Below are 14,583 nucleotides of genomic sequence, written 5' to 3' on the forward strand. Positions count from 1 at the left end.
GTTTATGTACAATGCTCCCTCCATTATAATATTTGGTCCTAGTCATTAATTCTGAACTTTATCAACCATTGTATTACCATAGTATTTAGTAGTCTGGTTTACTGATAGTTACCAATCTCTGTGGATGTCCTCCTGATATCCACTATGTTATTGTTGGACTGAAGATTAACACTGGCTTTAAAAATTCTTTCCAGCATGCATTTGGGAGGGACATGTATAACATACAATCCGCTATCATTTTGTTTCCATTTTCTCTCCCTCCCTCCCTCCCTCCCTCCCTCTCCCTTTTGGGAGTTGACTCCTGGCAACCACCTGGAGCAGTTCTGCAGTTTTCTTGGCAAAATTTTGGAAGGGATTCACTAGTATATCCTTCCTAGGTTGAGGGAGTAGTGTAAGGTTACCCAACTGGCCTCATGCCTGACTAGAACATTTCTAGCTTCTAGTCTGGTACCTTAACCAGTACACTAAACTGGCTCTCATGTCTCTTTTAGTAATTTGATTATTGCCCAGATATCCTCAATGTATGACCAATATTGGAGTCTCCCCAATATGCTTGCAAATGGTGATGGCCATTAAGAAACATGGCTTTTCTTAATCCTACCGCCTGATCTCCCTGTTGCAGTTGTTAAAACATGTTGTGCATGTCATTAAGCAGAGCATGTAGTGCCTCAGGTTAGGGGAGGCCCTGGGAGGCTTAGTGCAGGCTCAGACCCATCAGACCTTTACCTCTCAAGGCCTCCCTATCCCTGAGATACCCCTCCCCATCCCTGAGATACCCCATGCTCTGTTTGCCAACTGTCTCCATAGCCCTTGAGTCTGCTCCCCCCCCCCCGAGATCCCTGCAGGCCTGAGCCACCACCCTCATCATCCCTACAAGGCTTAGATATCCTCCCCACCATTCAAGTATCACTTACTTACTTTTTGAAGATTTGGATTCTAGATTGCTGAACTTGAGTAGGTTAATTAAGTAGAACGAATTGCTTTGTCACACGATTTTGTGGTGCAGTTGTGGAAATGGCTGCCATTTTCCAAGGGACCACAATTCAAGGTAACTGATAAATGGTGGTCACTTCCAGAATCATGTCACACAGCCACATGATGAAATGATCCATTCTGCTTCCCTAATCCAAGCTTTGGAGGTCTTCAAAAGATCCAGGAGGACTCCCAAGTTGCGGACCCCTCAGATAGGGTCCGCAACTTGGGAGTCCTCCTGGATCCACAGCTGAGTTTTGACCACCACTTGTCGGCTGTGACCAGGGGGGCATTTGCCCAGGTTCGCCTGGTGCGCCAGTTGCGGCCCTACCTGAACCGGGAGGCTCTCACAACAGTCACTCGAGCCCTTGTGATCTCTAGGCTGGAATACTGCAATGTGCTCTACATGGGGCTGCCCTTGAAGAGCATCCGGCGACTTCAGCTAGTCCAGAACGCGGCCGCGCGAGTGATCATGGGCGCACCACGGTTCGCCCATATAACACCAATCCTCCGTGAGCTGCGCTGGCTACCTGTTGATCGTCGGGTGCACTTCAAGGTCTTACTTACCACCTATAAAGCGCTCCATGGTAGTGGATCTGACTATTTGAGAGACCGCCTCCTGCCAATCACCTCCCTGCGTCCCATCAGATCGCACAGAGTAGGCCTCCTCCGAATTCCATCCGCCAGTCAGTGCCGACTGGCGACTACGCGGAGGAGAGCCTTCTCGGTTGCTGCTCCGACATTATGGAACAACCTCCCCGTGGAGATCCGTACCCTCACCACAGTCCAGGCCTTCCGCACAGCCCTTAAGAACTGGCTATCCCGTCAGGCCTGGGGATAGGATTACTCTCACCCCGCCCGAATGTTGAGTGAATGTTGTGTTTTTATGATCAATTTTCTTTTAATCACGATTCCTTTCTTTTTAAGTCTTGTCTTGCACTCCCTTCCCTTCACTGTTGTAAGCCGCCCTGAGTCCCCTCAGGGAAAAGGGCGGCATATAAATTTCCAATAAAATCTAAATCTAAATCTAAAAGAAGAGAAGGATATGGAGTCTGGTGGGCTGGGAAGCAGGCTCAAGACCTGTAAGGATCCGGTAGAGTAGGATGGTGGGGGAGATCTGCAGCAGGTGTTGGCAGTATCCCTGTGATTGGTTGTAAGTGTGAACAACTGTGGGCCACTGCATCAGCTACAACTTTGGGATCAAGTCAAAAGTAGCTCTTGGGGAGTCTGCTGTAACTTTGAATGGCTGCTAAGTGACTGGTCATTAAATGAAGACTACATGTAGCTGCTTTGGATCCTATTAATGCAAAATATGGTAGAAGTGCTTTAAATAAGTGATGTGATTAATAGAAAATAATTTCCTGCTTTTGTTCAAATAAATAAAATGGAAGTTGTATTTCCTCAACGACGAAGAAGTCTGTATGTTTAGAGTGATTCCTTTTTCTTTTGAAGTTCCAGATGCTGTTAGGTGTTCAATGATCACACTTCTCAGTTCAACAGCAGCAAGGCTTCACCTCAGATTGTTCCCAAGATTGAGGACTCCTCTGCTCTTCTTTCTGTTATTTAGAGTTTTCCAGAGGTACAGCTCCACTAAAACCGGGAAACTGGCTTCTCACGGCTTTGCTTCCATGGCAGCAATGTCATCCTTTCCCCCACAGAGGTATCATTACTTCCTAGTGTTGGATTTTGAGGCCACGTGTGACAAGCCCCAGATCCACCCTCAGGTAATTATTTGGTTTCAACTTGTTTCTCTTTTCATAAAGGAAGTGGTGGGAAGAGAAAGACTTTTGCATTCTGTTCTTTGTTACTTAGTATATATTCTGAAGGATGGAGATCATTCCCATTTTATAAGTGGATATGGTATTTGAGAGACCAATATGATTCCAGAGAGTGTTGCCTTTTGTTTCTTACAGCGCCCCCTTGTGTTTTTTCTTGCCAATTGATGATCCACTTTGTCATTTCCAGTTGTGAGAGGAATCCCCAGGGCAACCTGAAGGATTTCTGCTTTTGTGCCTTACATGCTTTGGTTTTCTGAAAATATATTTGAAGCTCTTTCCATTTTCTGTCTAATTTTCAGTGGTAACAAAGTTTGCAAATGACGTAATATGTGGTGTGACCATGCATCCTTATTTGCTGAATTCTGCAGAACAGCTAGAATAATAACACTCCTAAGTATTCCCTTGTTTTCATTAGTTGCACTTAGATGTTAAATTACAAGCCTAAAGAGTTTTGTATTGCTTTAAAAATAAGTTCCAGATGTTCACATTTGCAGGATAAAGTAAGATTGTACTACTGTTTCTGCCAAACCTCACACTCCAATGGGCAGTGCATGTCTTTTTGAAAACAATCTCTTTGAAACTACATAATTTGATCCACTTTTCTCTACTGCAAATTTCCAATATTCTACACCTAAAAATAATGATTCATCACATACAATGTAACATTGTTTAACTGATTTCCCTAATCTGTTCTCATTAAACATGTTTTATTTACCGAGTTTGAGGTAAGGACTTTGGCAAGTATATAGGGAAGTGGGATGGGAAGGAATATTTCCTATTGTATTTGGAGGGCCGAAAGAAATATGATAACTTTTCCTATTGATTACTATAAAAGTGAGAGGCAAAAGTCCAGCCCCATACCATCCATGTTCTTGTTTTTAAACCTGTTAATTGTTGTTAATCTTAATTTTAGTACTTTTAATGTTTTTATATTTATGCTTTTATACTATTGGAAGCCATCCAGAATCAGTTGGAATAGTGAGATGGGCACCATAAAAATTTAACATATAAGGAAGAAGGCGGGGCTTAGCAGTGAGAAGACGGACTTTCAGGCAGTTCCTGAATGACCATCTATACCGGGGTCTTTTTTGGACGATTCGTTTGAATCTAAGCTGTCCCGTAGAGACAGTGACGTGGGGGGAACTCCAGTGGTCCCAGAGATGTTCGCAAAATCTCTGGGAACCTAAGGAAAGCCTTCCTAATCCAGTGACTTCCGGATCAGCTCGATGCTGACTACAACTGCAAAAGCCCAGAGAGAGCGATGGATATGAACATGTCGTTTGGTGTGAGTTTTAAATCCTTTTTTCTTGTTGGAAAGAGAACACTCTAAATTTGGAAACTTAGTTTAAAATAAGGCTGATAAGTGAGAAAAGCGGCGGCGATAAATGTTTGCCATTTGGAAGTTTATTTTTCTGTTCCTTTTTTTTTTAATCTTTGGAAGCCGGGCTGGACTTTCCTGTAATTTAAATTGGCTTTTTGTGTTCCTTCTTTTTGTTGTCGATACCTTTAACTTCGAATCTAATGGGGCACTAAATTTTAAACTTAAAGTGCTTTGAAGATCTGGTTTTTCTTTGTTTGTTTTTCTTCGTTGCCTTTTAGCCCTTTTGATGTTTTTTTTTTAACAATTAGTAATTAACAAACGCCACGGAACGGACTAAAACAAGCTGTAAACTACAAATTACAAGCCAACACTGCCATCTTGTGGACTTGAACTTTGTCATTAAAATCCCCCCTGTAATGCATTTGATTTACGTATTTACGCAGCTGGGAACCTGCTAGATAAAACAGCAAAGCTGAGAGTGACCTTGGAGAGACTCTTATCTTAGGGGGGGGAAAAAGAGTCCGAAAAAAAATCATTTGTTTTAGTTTGTTGGCATTCTTTCATCTCCCAACACCACTTTCACATTATCTGCTGTGGAGACATCGACATTGAGTTTTTCTTTTTTGATCATCACCATCGACCTTTTGATCTTTTACATTTTTTTTCTTTTCTGTTTTGATTATTCTTTTTAACCTTTGGATCACCCCTTGACTATTTACATTTTTTCTGCTTTTTCTTTTCCCCACTTGTAGCTGAAGCACCTCTTCTTCCCTTTTTGGAGGGGGGGTGTCTTCTTTTTCTTTTTTACTATTTTATATTCTCTTATTTATATATATATCTTCTATTGTATTCTTACTGCATTCCTTTCATCTTTGAAACAAAAAAAAGTTCCTTTTTCTTTCCTTCCTTTTCTCTCCCTTCTCCCTTTTCCTTCCCTTTCTTTTCCCCCCCTTTTCTTATCTCTCCCCCCTCTCCTCTGTGTACTTTACGTACTTAATCCACCATACTTATAACCCTCCACCCTCTAATACTAATTGGCTATGAGTAGAAAAGCAGCTGCCTCTGGCTTTACATCAACCCCTGCCCCCTCACCTGCGGGAGGCCAGAGGACAACACAGACGATGTCCCATCAGGAAAAAGAGAAGGAAGCCAATTTTGAAACACTTATACAAATGATGCAGAAAATGCAAGCAGGAAACGATACCCTTGTAAAAAAAATGGAGGCAATGGAACAACAAAACCAAAGCATAGTGCAAAAAGTTGGTAATATGGAAGGAAAAGTAGAAAGTATACACAACTGGATGCTGAAATACGAAAATAGGATTCAAAAAATTGAAAATAAGATTCAAGAAGGAGAGAAGAAAACTGAAAAGCTAGAGATCAGACTAAGTGATGTAGAAAGAGAGAGCAGTGGAATATTAAGATGGGAGATGGACAGGTCTGAATTTTTCTTAAGATTTCAAAACATAGAAGAAGAAAAAGGAGAGGACTTAGTTCAGATAATTTCAAATATTTTGATAGATGTTCTGGGGATGTCCCAGGACCAAATAATAGAAACAATTGATGAGACTTTTAGAGTATACACAAGATATGCAATGAGAAATGCTCTTCCAAGGGAAGTGCATGCAAGATTTACTAAGAAAACAATTAAATCACAAATCTTACAGAAATTGAGAGATAGAAAATTAGAATATAAAGGTACGGAGATTGTAGTACTCAAACAAATTCCAAGAGAGGTGAGAGAGAGGAGAAGAGAATATCAATTTCTGACTAAAGTATTGATAAAAAAAGGTGTTAACTACAGATGGCTCATACCGGAAGGTTTACTATATACTTGGCAAGGACAAAGACACAGGATAGATACAACTGAGAAGGCAGAAGCTTTCTACGAAGAATACTTTAGAGAAATGGCGGAGAAAACTGGGAAAGACGATTCAGTGGTACAAATACTGGAATCACCTGCAACCGCGACCGAAAAAATAGAAGGAGCAGTAGGTGGAAGTGAGAAAGAAGGGGAGACAGGGAATGGGAGCCGCAAAGAAAAACGAGAACCTAGATCTACTAGAGCGATAAATCCTGTATATAAAGTATAAACATGGAAGAAAGAAAAATGATTACAATTAACATTAATGGACTTAATTCGGCAACTAAAAGGAAGAAAGTATTCCATAAATTAGAGAAATTACAACTTGACATAATTTGTCTGCAAGAAGTACATATCCAAAAGAAATATGAACATTTATTAACTCAACCAAAGCTTGGGAAAATGTTTTCATCATTGGCGAATTGCAAGAAAAGAGGAGTGGTCTTTTATATTAAAGGCAACATCCCAGCAAAAGTAGTCTATGCAGAGGAAGAGGGAAGAATTTTGATGGTGGAAATTATGGATACCAAAAAGACACTCCTAATTGGAATCTACGCCCCCAATGAAAAACAAGATGAATTCTACAAAAAACTACACAAAAAAGTTTTGGAACTAGACTATGCTGATATTTGTATGATGGGAGACTTTAATGGCATTGTGAATCAAAATATGGACTATAAAACACATAAAACAAAAAAATTAAATAGGAAGCTTCTGCCAAAATCTTTTTTTAGGATGACAGATGAACTAAATCTAAAAGATATATGGAGAGAAAGAAATGCTAAAAAAGAACAATATACCTTCTACTCAAATAGACATTCTTCATTCTCTAGAATAGATATGATATGGGCCTCAGCGGAGTTGAGCTCCAACATAAAAGAAATTGAGATTGAAACAAGTACCTGGGCGGACCACAATCCAATTTTAACTAAATGGAAAGGCCAAAGGGCAAGATCTAGATGGACACTAAATAACACTATATTGAAAGAAAAAGAGTTTGTACAAAAAATGGAAAAAGAGCTAGTCCTTTTCCTTAAAGAAAATAGGAAAGAAGATACGTTGTTGCAGAATCTCTGGGATACAATGAAGGCTGTTATCAGAGGTTTGACAATAGATTACACAAGGAAGAGAAACTCAAAGAAAAGACAAATGCATAAAGCTCTAGACAATGACTATAAAATACTTGAAAGAGATCTACAGAGAGCACCACAAAAAAAAGATGTTAAAATAAAAATGGACATAATTAAACACAAAATGGACCTATTAGAAAAGGAAGAACTGGCACAAAAAATTAGAGGTGCCAAACAGAATTATTTTGAAAATGCGAACAAACCAGGCAGGTGGTTGGCATATAAGATGAAAAAAGAGAGAGAAACAAAGAAAATACTTCAACTAAGAGATAAACAAGGAGAAATTCAGTATGGAAATACCGAAAAAAAATATTATACACGACTACTACGTTAAACTCTATGAACAAGAGAAGGTGGAGGAGGGACGAGTCAAAAAGTATCTACAAGATGCCAATCTCCCCCAGGTACCAGATGAAACTAGAACAATGTTAGAAAGTAAAATAACAATGATGGAGCTAACAGAGGCACTTAAAAAACAAAATAATGGGAAAGCTCCAGGACCAGATGGCCTACCCGTGGAATTCTACAGAACATTTGAAGAAATATTGACCCTCCCACTCCTACAAGTCATGAATGAAGTGATGACTGAGAGCCAAATACCGAAGTCATGGTCAGAAGCGTATATCACACTACTACCCAAGGAAGAGACTGATTTAACACAAATCAAGAATTATAGACCAATTTCTTTATTAAATTCAGACTACAAGCTGTTTGCATCTATACTAGCTGAGAGACTTAAAAAATACTTAAATGGCTTCATCCATTCAGATCAAAATGGCTTTTTACCTAAAAGACAAATCAAAGACAATATGAGAATAATTTTGAATACCTTGGAATACTATGAGGCCCACCCAGAAAAACAACTGGCACTGATGTTCCTCGATGCACAGAAGGCCTTTGATAAAGTGAATTGGCAGTTTATGTTTTTGCAACTGGAGCAGATGAACTTTGGCAAGAAATTCACTCAAACTATACGAACGATATACCAGAAACAAGCAGCAAAGATAATGGTAAATGGAGAACTAACAGAACCGATTGAAATAAAGAGAGGTACAAGACAAGGCTGCCCACTATCACCGCTACTCTTTGTCCTAACACTAGAGGTCTTAAATAGAAAGATCAGAGAAGAAGAAGAAATAAGAGGAATGAAAATTAAGAGAGAAGAGTATAAATTGCAAGCGTTCGCAGACGACTTAGTTTTTATTCTTGAAGATCCATTAGAAACCGCACTCAAATTGTTAGAAAGAATAGAGGAATATGGAGAAGTAGCAGGCTTGAAAATAAACAAAGATAAAACAAAGATCATGACAAAGAATATCCCAGCTACACAAAAGGAAGAGTTGTCAGAAATGTTGCAGATTCAAAACACAAGTAAGATTAAATATTTGGGGATACATTTATCACCTAGATGTAGCACTCTTAAAGAGGATAATTATACCAGATTAAAACGACAAATAGCAATCGATTTGGAGAAATGGGAAAACTTGCATTTATCAATGATGGGAAGAATCTCTACAATTAAAATGAACATTTTACCTAGAATCCTATATCTGTTTCAGACAATCCCAATCAGACTGGGTAAGGATTTTTTTCTAGATTTAAATAAAATAGTTTTGAAATTTATTTGGCAAGGGAAAAAAGCTAGAATAAAACTTAAATTACTACAAGATGTTAGATCAAGAGGAGGTTTTGGGTTACCCGATTGGGAGCTATACTATCAGGCAGCAAACCTGATGTGGATTAAGGAGTGGATATCATTAAAAAACTCTAGATTATTGAACGTAGAAGGTCACGATTTGCTGTTGGGATGGCATGCTTTCTTATGGTATAAGGGAACTAAACCACATGGTTATTTTAGAAGACATTATATAAGGGAGGCGTTGTTGTTAAATTGGGAAAAGATTAAAAGATTACATTATTTAAAAATTCCAGTCTGGACATCAACAATTGAAGCATTTTCGTATCCGATAATACATAAAAAGGAACAAACAGTTAGATATACAGAATTATTGAATACAGAGGGTGAGCTCAAATCTAGTCAAGAGTTGAAGCAAGAAGGGATGGAAATGAACTGGTATTCATATGTACAGATACAATCTAGATATAATGAAGATAGAAAAACTAAAGGTCTCTATAACAAAATGACTGAGCTAGACAAAATTCTAACAGGTACTGATGAAAAAGTAATTAAAAAACTATATGGATATTTATTGGAGTTTAAATTGCATGAAGAACAAGTTAAAGAAACTATGATTGCTTGGGGGAAATTTTTTAAGTATGGGATTGATTTAGAGAACTGGCAGAAATTGTGCTCTCAAAATTACAAAATGACAATGTCCACTGCATATAGAGAAAACTTGTATAAGATGTTTTACAGGTGGCACCTACCCCCGACCAGAATCGCAAGAATGTTCAAGAATAAATCAGAAAAGTGTTGGAAATGTCACCAGATACCTGGCTCATACTACCACATGTGGTGGACTTGCACTGAAGCCAAAAGATACTGGACTAAAATCCACATGTGGTTGGAGAAAATGAGACACAAACAAATAGACTTTAAACCAGAGGTCTTTTTATTGGGAATTTTACCAGAAACCTACAACAAAGACTTAAAATATTTGATTGTAAATGTGTTAACAGCAGCCAGAATTGTATTTGCAAAAAACTGGAAAAATGAAACAATACCAAAAGAGGAAGAAGTTATTCGAAAAATAATGGACTGTGCCGAAATGAGTAAATTGACATTTGAAATTAGAGAGCAAGAGGATGAACAATTTTATAAGATATGGGACTTGTTTTATCAATGGCTAAGGGAAAAAAAAAAAAACTTTGGAAATGAAAAATGATACACTTATGCCTTAGTTGGAAAAAGTAAATGATGATATAATTATGCTGTGAAATAATTCAACAATGATATAAGGAAGTATTAATATAAGGTCTGGTGATATAATGTATAAGGTTAAGAACTTACTATAATGATATTTCGCTGCTGATAAGGCAATTCTAATAGGGGAACAAATGAAAACTGGTATATATAGACAGCGATGCCTTGTTGAACAATGAAGGAATAAGATCTCTGTTTGAAGGTATGAAATGCAAGGTTAACAATGAATAGAAGTATACTTTCTGGGGGAAAATAATGCTAATGTTAACTGAATATATATTGTAGAAGGAAAATGAGGCCTTTAGTTACATTAGATGAAATATCTGAGATGGTAAATATTATTTGAAGATGTAGATGTTAAAACAACCGTAATCAAACGACATGCTGCATGTGATGATGGTTTGTTTTTTTTCCTTGTTTTTTTCCCTCTTTTTTGGACCTTTTTTGTCCTTTTGGCCTCCCCCCCTCCCCCCACCTTTTTTTTCTTGGTTTTTTTTTTTAAACCCTAGCTTATTGTGGTGTTTATTAAATATACAACAGAGAGATATGGGATGTATAAACTTAGTAGGGATGCACCTGTGATCAAACGACATATTGTATGTGAAGATGGGTTTCCCCCCCCCCTTTTTTCCATCTTCTCCTTTTCCCATTGTTGTCTGTGTAATAAAAAATAAAATTAAAAAAAAAATTTAACATATAAAATAACTAAAAATAAAAGTGAATAATGCATATGCATCTTCCAGTTTTTCCACAGAAAAGCAAATGAGTATGATTTTTAAAAAATCAGAGCATTTTTTTGTATCTTGCATTGGACCTACTTAATTTTAGTATTATTTGTAATCTTTATTAACACTTCTAGTTTCACCTCTTAAGATTTTGAATTGGAAAACATAATTAAATAAAATTAGTTTTTCAGGTATTATGGTGATAACTGCTTGCAGTTTTGGGTTTAAGTGGAGCTGTGTTTTGTGCATTGATTTTACCGGAGATTTGCATTTTACCACCTTGAGGCAATATTATCAGTCAATGTGTCACTTTTGACTGAAAAAAAATTTCTTCTTTTAGTGCGCGTAAAAAATTGAAGCATTTTTGAAGTATTTTTAAGCTTCATGAAATCCTGAAACATTGCTATGTTCTAATGGGACAATTACAAAGTAAGAAAGGAACTCAGATGTCCTTTCATTTTGTGACAGATCCATCCAGTTTTAGAAGTCATTCATGGGCCATAACCTTGTTACAATTGGAGGGAACAAGAGATAGGAGGTTTATGGTTTTCATTAACTTATTTCCAGTAACTGCAGAAAAATTGAAAGATATTTCTTACTATTTTTGCTGCTAAATTCAGCTCATCTTTCTAGTTCAGTTTGAAGAGTATTAATAATCTTGTGCTCCCCATTATTACATTTGGATCAAAAGCTAGGTAAATTACTTTGGAGATATGGCTGTCTCTGTAGTAGGTCATTTTATTGAAAGCAGCTTACCCAAAAGAAAATGAAATTTTACTTTTGTTTTTCATACTCTTCTTCTGTAGGCCTTACGATTTTGGTGGAAGTGCTGTTGATTGCTTAAAACTAATTTTACAGAAATAGTTTAACTTTTCTTTCGCTTGTTTCTATATGAACCCCTGCAAAAAGCTGTCAAAGTTATAAATTGATATTACTACAATATTGTTGGATATAGGCTTGGTCTGTATCATTTTGATGCAAACCCTGATACATGTAGAGCTGGTTTACAGCTGGCAGTAAAAATGGAGCATGAGTAGAATACAATTATTGTAGATTTGAAGAGCTATGTCTTCCAAATCCTTTCTGTAGAATATAACAAGATGTGCTATTATAGCTTTGCTTAGATTGCTCATGAAAGCTGGAAATTATTAATTTAGATTTGTTCAGAAACTGTATCCATGTCATTGCCTTATCATGCAATTCTCTATCCAGGACAATCAGCTTATATTTGTATAAAAATGTGTAGAGGCACTAAAAATACTTTATTCTCAATATGTTGCTAAAAATAAGAACTCGTTAAAAGGTTTTTTTTCCCCCTTTACTGCAGTCTTTTTTAGTGTGAACCTTGAGCGCACATTTAGAGAAAGCAGCTGATAGGTGAATGACTCAGGGCTAAACTAGCTTGTGATTTAAATGATGTAAGAAAGGGCAGGGTTTTAGAGCACTGGATCAAACTCAGTTTGAAGAACAAAAACACCTGAACTAGCTAGGTTCTGACCTGTAAATGTCCACATAGAGGTTCAGAAACACTTGTTTGTAGGAAAATCAGAATCCTAAAAAGTCCTGATGTCTTTGAGAATAAAAATTAGGAGTTAATAATGGTATGAGATCAAGGCCAGAGTTTGAATATAAAAATGAAGATTGAATACAATATTTATGGCATCTGAAATATTTAGTTTAGCATTATGCAGATCAGCAATAGCCATGCTGGTGGGGAATTCTGTAGGCCTATCTATGTTGGAGAAAATTTAAGTAGATTGAGGTTGAATATAAATATAATACAATATCCTGCTAGGCTATTTAACTTTAAATAAATAAAAATAAAGTCACTAGCACCAATTCTTAAAATCTTACTGAAAAAATAAAAGATTTTTGTTATAACGATTTCAAATAAATTTATTCCAAATAATCCCCTCCCTCCCAAATTAAATATATTACTTAACAGAGATGGTGTGTTTAGGCTTGCAATGGTGATAAGAATACTGTTTTTCAAATTTACTCTGAGTGAACTTGTAAAATGTATTTACTGATTACAGGTAATCTTTAATTTATAACAGTTGGCACCGGAAAAAGTGACTTATGACCATTTTTCACATGACTGTTGCAGCATCCCCATGGTCACACGATTGAATTTCAGACATTTGGCAACTGGCTCATATTTATGATGGTTGCAGTGTCCCAAAGTCATGTGATCACCTTTTGTGATCTTTTGACAGGCAAAGCCAATGGGGAAACTAAATTCACTTAGCAACTTTGTCACTAAGTTAACAACTCCAGTGATTCACTTAACAACTGTGGCAAGAAAGGTTGTAAAATGGGGCAAAACTCACTTAACAAATGACTCAATTAGAAACAAATTTTGGACTCAATTATGGTGATAAGTCGAGAACTACCTGTAGCTTGTTCCAAAAATTATATTTCCCCTTTCTCTGTCATGAAAAGCAGTGTATATGTATTTTATTTCTCTCTCTCTCTCTTGTTTGTTAGAAAATGGGCTTTTCTCCTGTGTGCTGCTTGGAGAGTCCAAGCATGGGCTAACCTCTGCCCATCTGCCCAGAGACTGAGTGTAAATTCTTTGGCCAACGCCTCCTGCTCTCTACTGAGTCCAGTTTTCAACTCAATCTAGCCCAGTTAAGACGTAGCCAAGGAATCTCCAGTCTTTGAACAGCTTGGCTTGGACTCTCCATTACTGCTTTATTATTTTATTTTATTATTTTACTTTGGATTTATTGTAGTTTGTTGTTTTCCAGAGGAGGGGGAGGGAGTGGTCACGTGTGGGTTTTCTCTTAGCCTGATTGGTCCAAAGACTGAGAGCAAAGCTTTAAATACTGGTGCCTTCCAATCCTGGCCCAGTTTCTCTCAGTCTTTGGTCCAAGCACTGTTGAGAAATAATTAGGTAGGATTTATTGAGTTGCGATCTGGTTCCATTTGGCTTTAATTGGGCATTTTAAAACTTTTTTCTAAATTCTAAATTGTGCAGCTGCGGCCCCAAGGGACAGATCTCTGCCTCGGGCAGTTGGGGAGGGTCCTGTGGGGCGTTTGGCCTTCCCCCCGCGGGCCCGGAGCCTCAGCCCTATCCCCGGGAATGCAGGGATGCCAGCTCCAGTCTTCAGCTGCTTGAGGAGTAGCTTTCCTTGCAGGAAGCGGTGGCAGCAGCGGCTTCGGCGCCTCGTGGAGCGTGCGAGCCGCCCGCGGAACAGCTGATTGCTCCGGGCGGCTGCTGCGCCGCCGAACTTGAGCTAGCTGCTGTGGGGACGAGCGGGGGTGAGGACAGCGTGCCTGGGTGCTGCGTGGCTCTCCCCGTCTCGATTCAGTGTGGCGCCGGCTCCTGGAAGCCCGGCTGAGCTGCTGGATTTGTTTGCCGGCTTTTTCGCCCGCGCACGGAGTTCCGGCGGCCATTTTAAGGGTCGCCACATGCGCAGTGCCTTACTTCGGCCTGCCTCATGGGTGAGGCCTAGCAAGAGGCTTTGGGCCTAGTTCCCCCACAGGCCTTTAGGCACTGGTCCCGGTGGGTCCTTCGGAGGCCTGTGTTCCTGCTCGCTTCGTCGGACACGTAAGTTGGTTATGGACGAGGGAGCGGTGATTCCCCAGGGGCAGGTGGTGGGCCCGACTAGGGGTGAGGAAGCCCTGGATCAGGAGGTGGGGTGGGGGGCGACCCCCCAGGATCCTTGGTTGCCCAGCACCCTTCTAGGTCCTCCACTAGGGATGAAGCCAGGCGGCATAGGGTGCTGGAGAAGACATTTGCCAGGGCAGAAAAGCAGGCCCAGTTGGCCAGGCCTTCATCCCGGGACAAGTCCAGGTCCTCCCTCGGGGCTGTTTCCAGCAGATCTTCCCCTAGGGAGTTTAGCCCTGCTTCTTCCTCAAGCTCTCCCAGCAGGTCTCGGGCCTACTCCAGGAGAAGGCATTCCC

The 14,583-nt window shown here is 39.1% G+C and overlaps 1 protein-coding gene across 4 annotated transcripts in view; it reads left to right on the forward strand.

Annotated features, from left to right (window-relative positions):
- The window catches only part of ERI3 (ERI1 exoribonuclease family member 3), a 313,271-nt gene that overhangs the window by 21,319 nt on the left and 277,369 nt on the right, over positions 1 to 14,583 (forward strand). Inside the window, exon 2 of one of the 4 annotated variants that reach the window (XM_032218808.1) lies at positions 2,540 to 2,696. In XM_032218808.1, the coding sequence (XP_032074699.1) occupies positions 2,601 to 2,696 (96 nt within the window). In that variant the 5' untranslated portion in view covers positions 2,540 to 2,600. Of the gene's footprint in view, positions 1 to 1,972; positions 2,697 to 14,583 lie in introns of those variants that run through there. The other 3 variants (XM_032218807.1, XM_032218809.1, XM_032218806.1) reach the window with 3 other exon arrangements.

Source organism: Thamnophis elegans, chromosome 5 (genome assembly GCF_009769535.1).
Source record: "Thamnophis elegans isolate rThaEle1 chromosome 5, rThaEle1.pri, whole genome shotgun sequence".
NCBI classification, from domain to species: domain Eukaryota; kingdom Metazoa; phylum Chordata; class Lepidosauria; order Squamata; family Colubridae; genus Thamnophis; species Thamnophis elegans.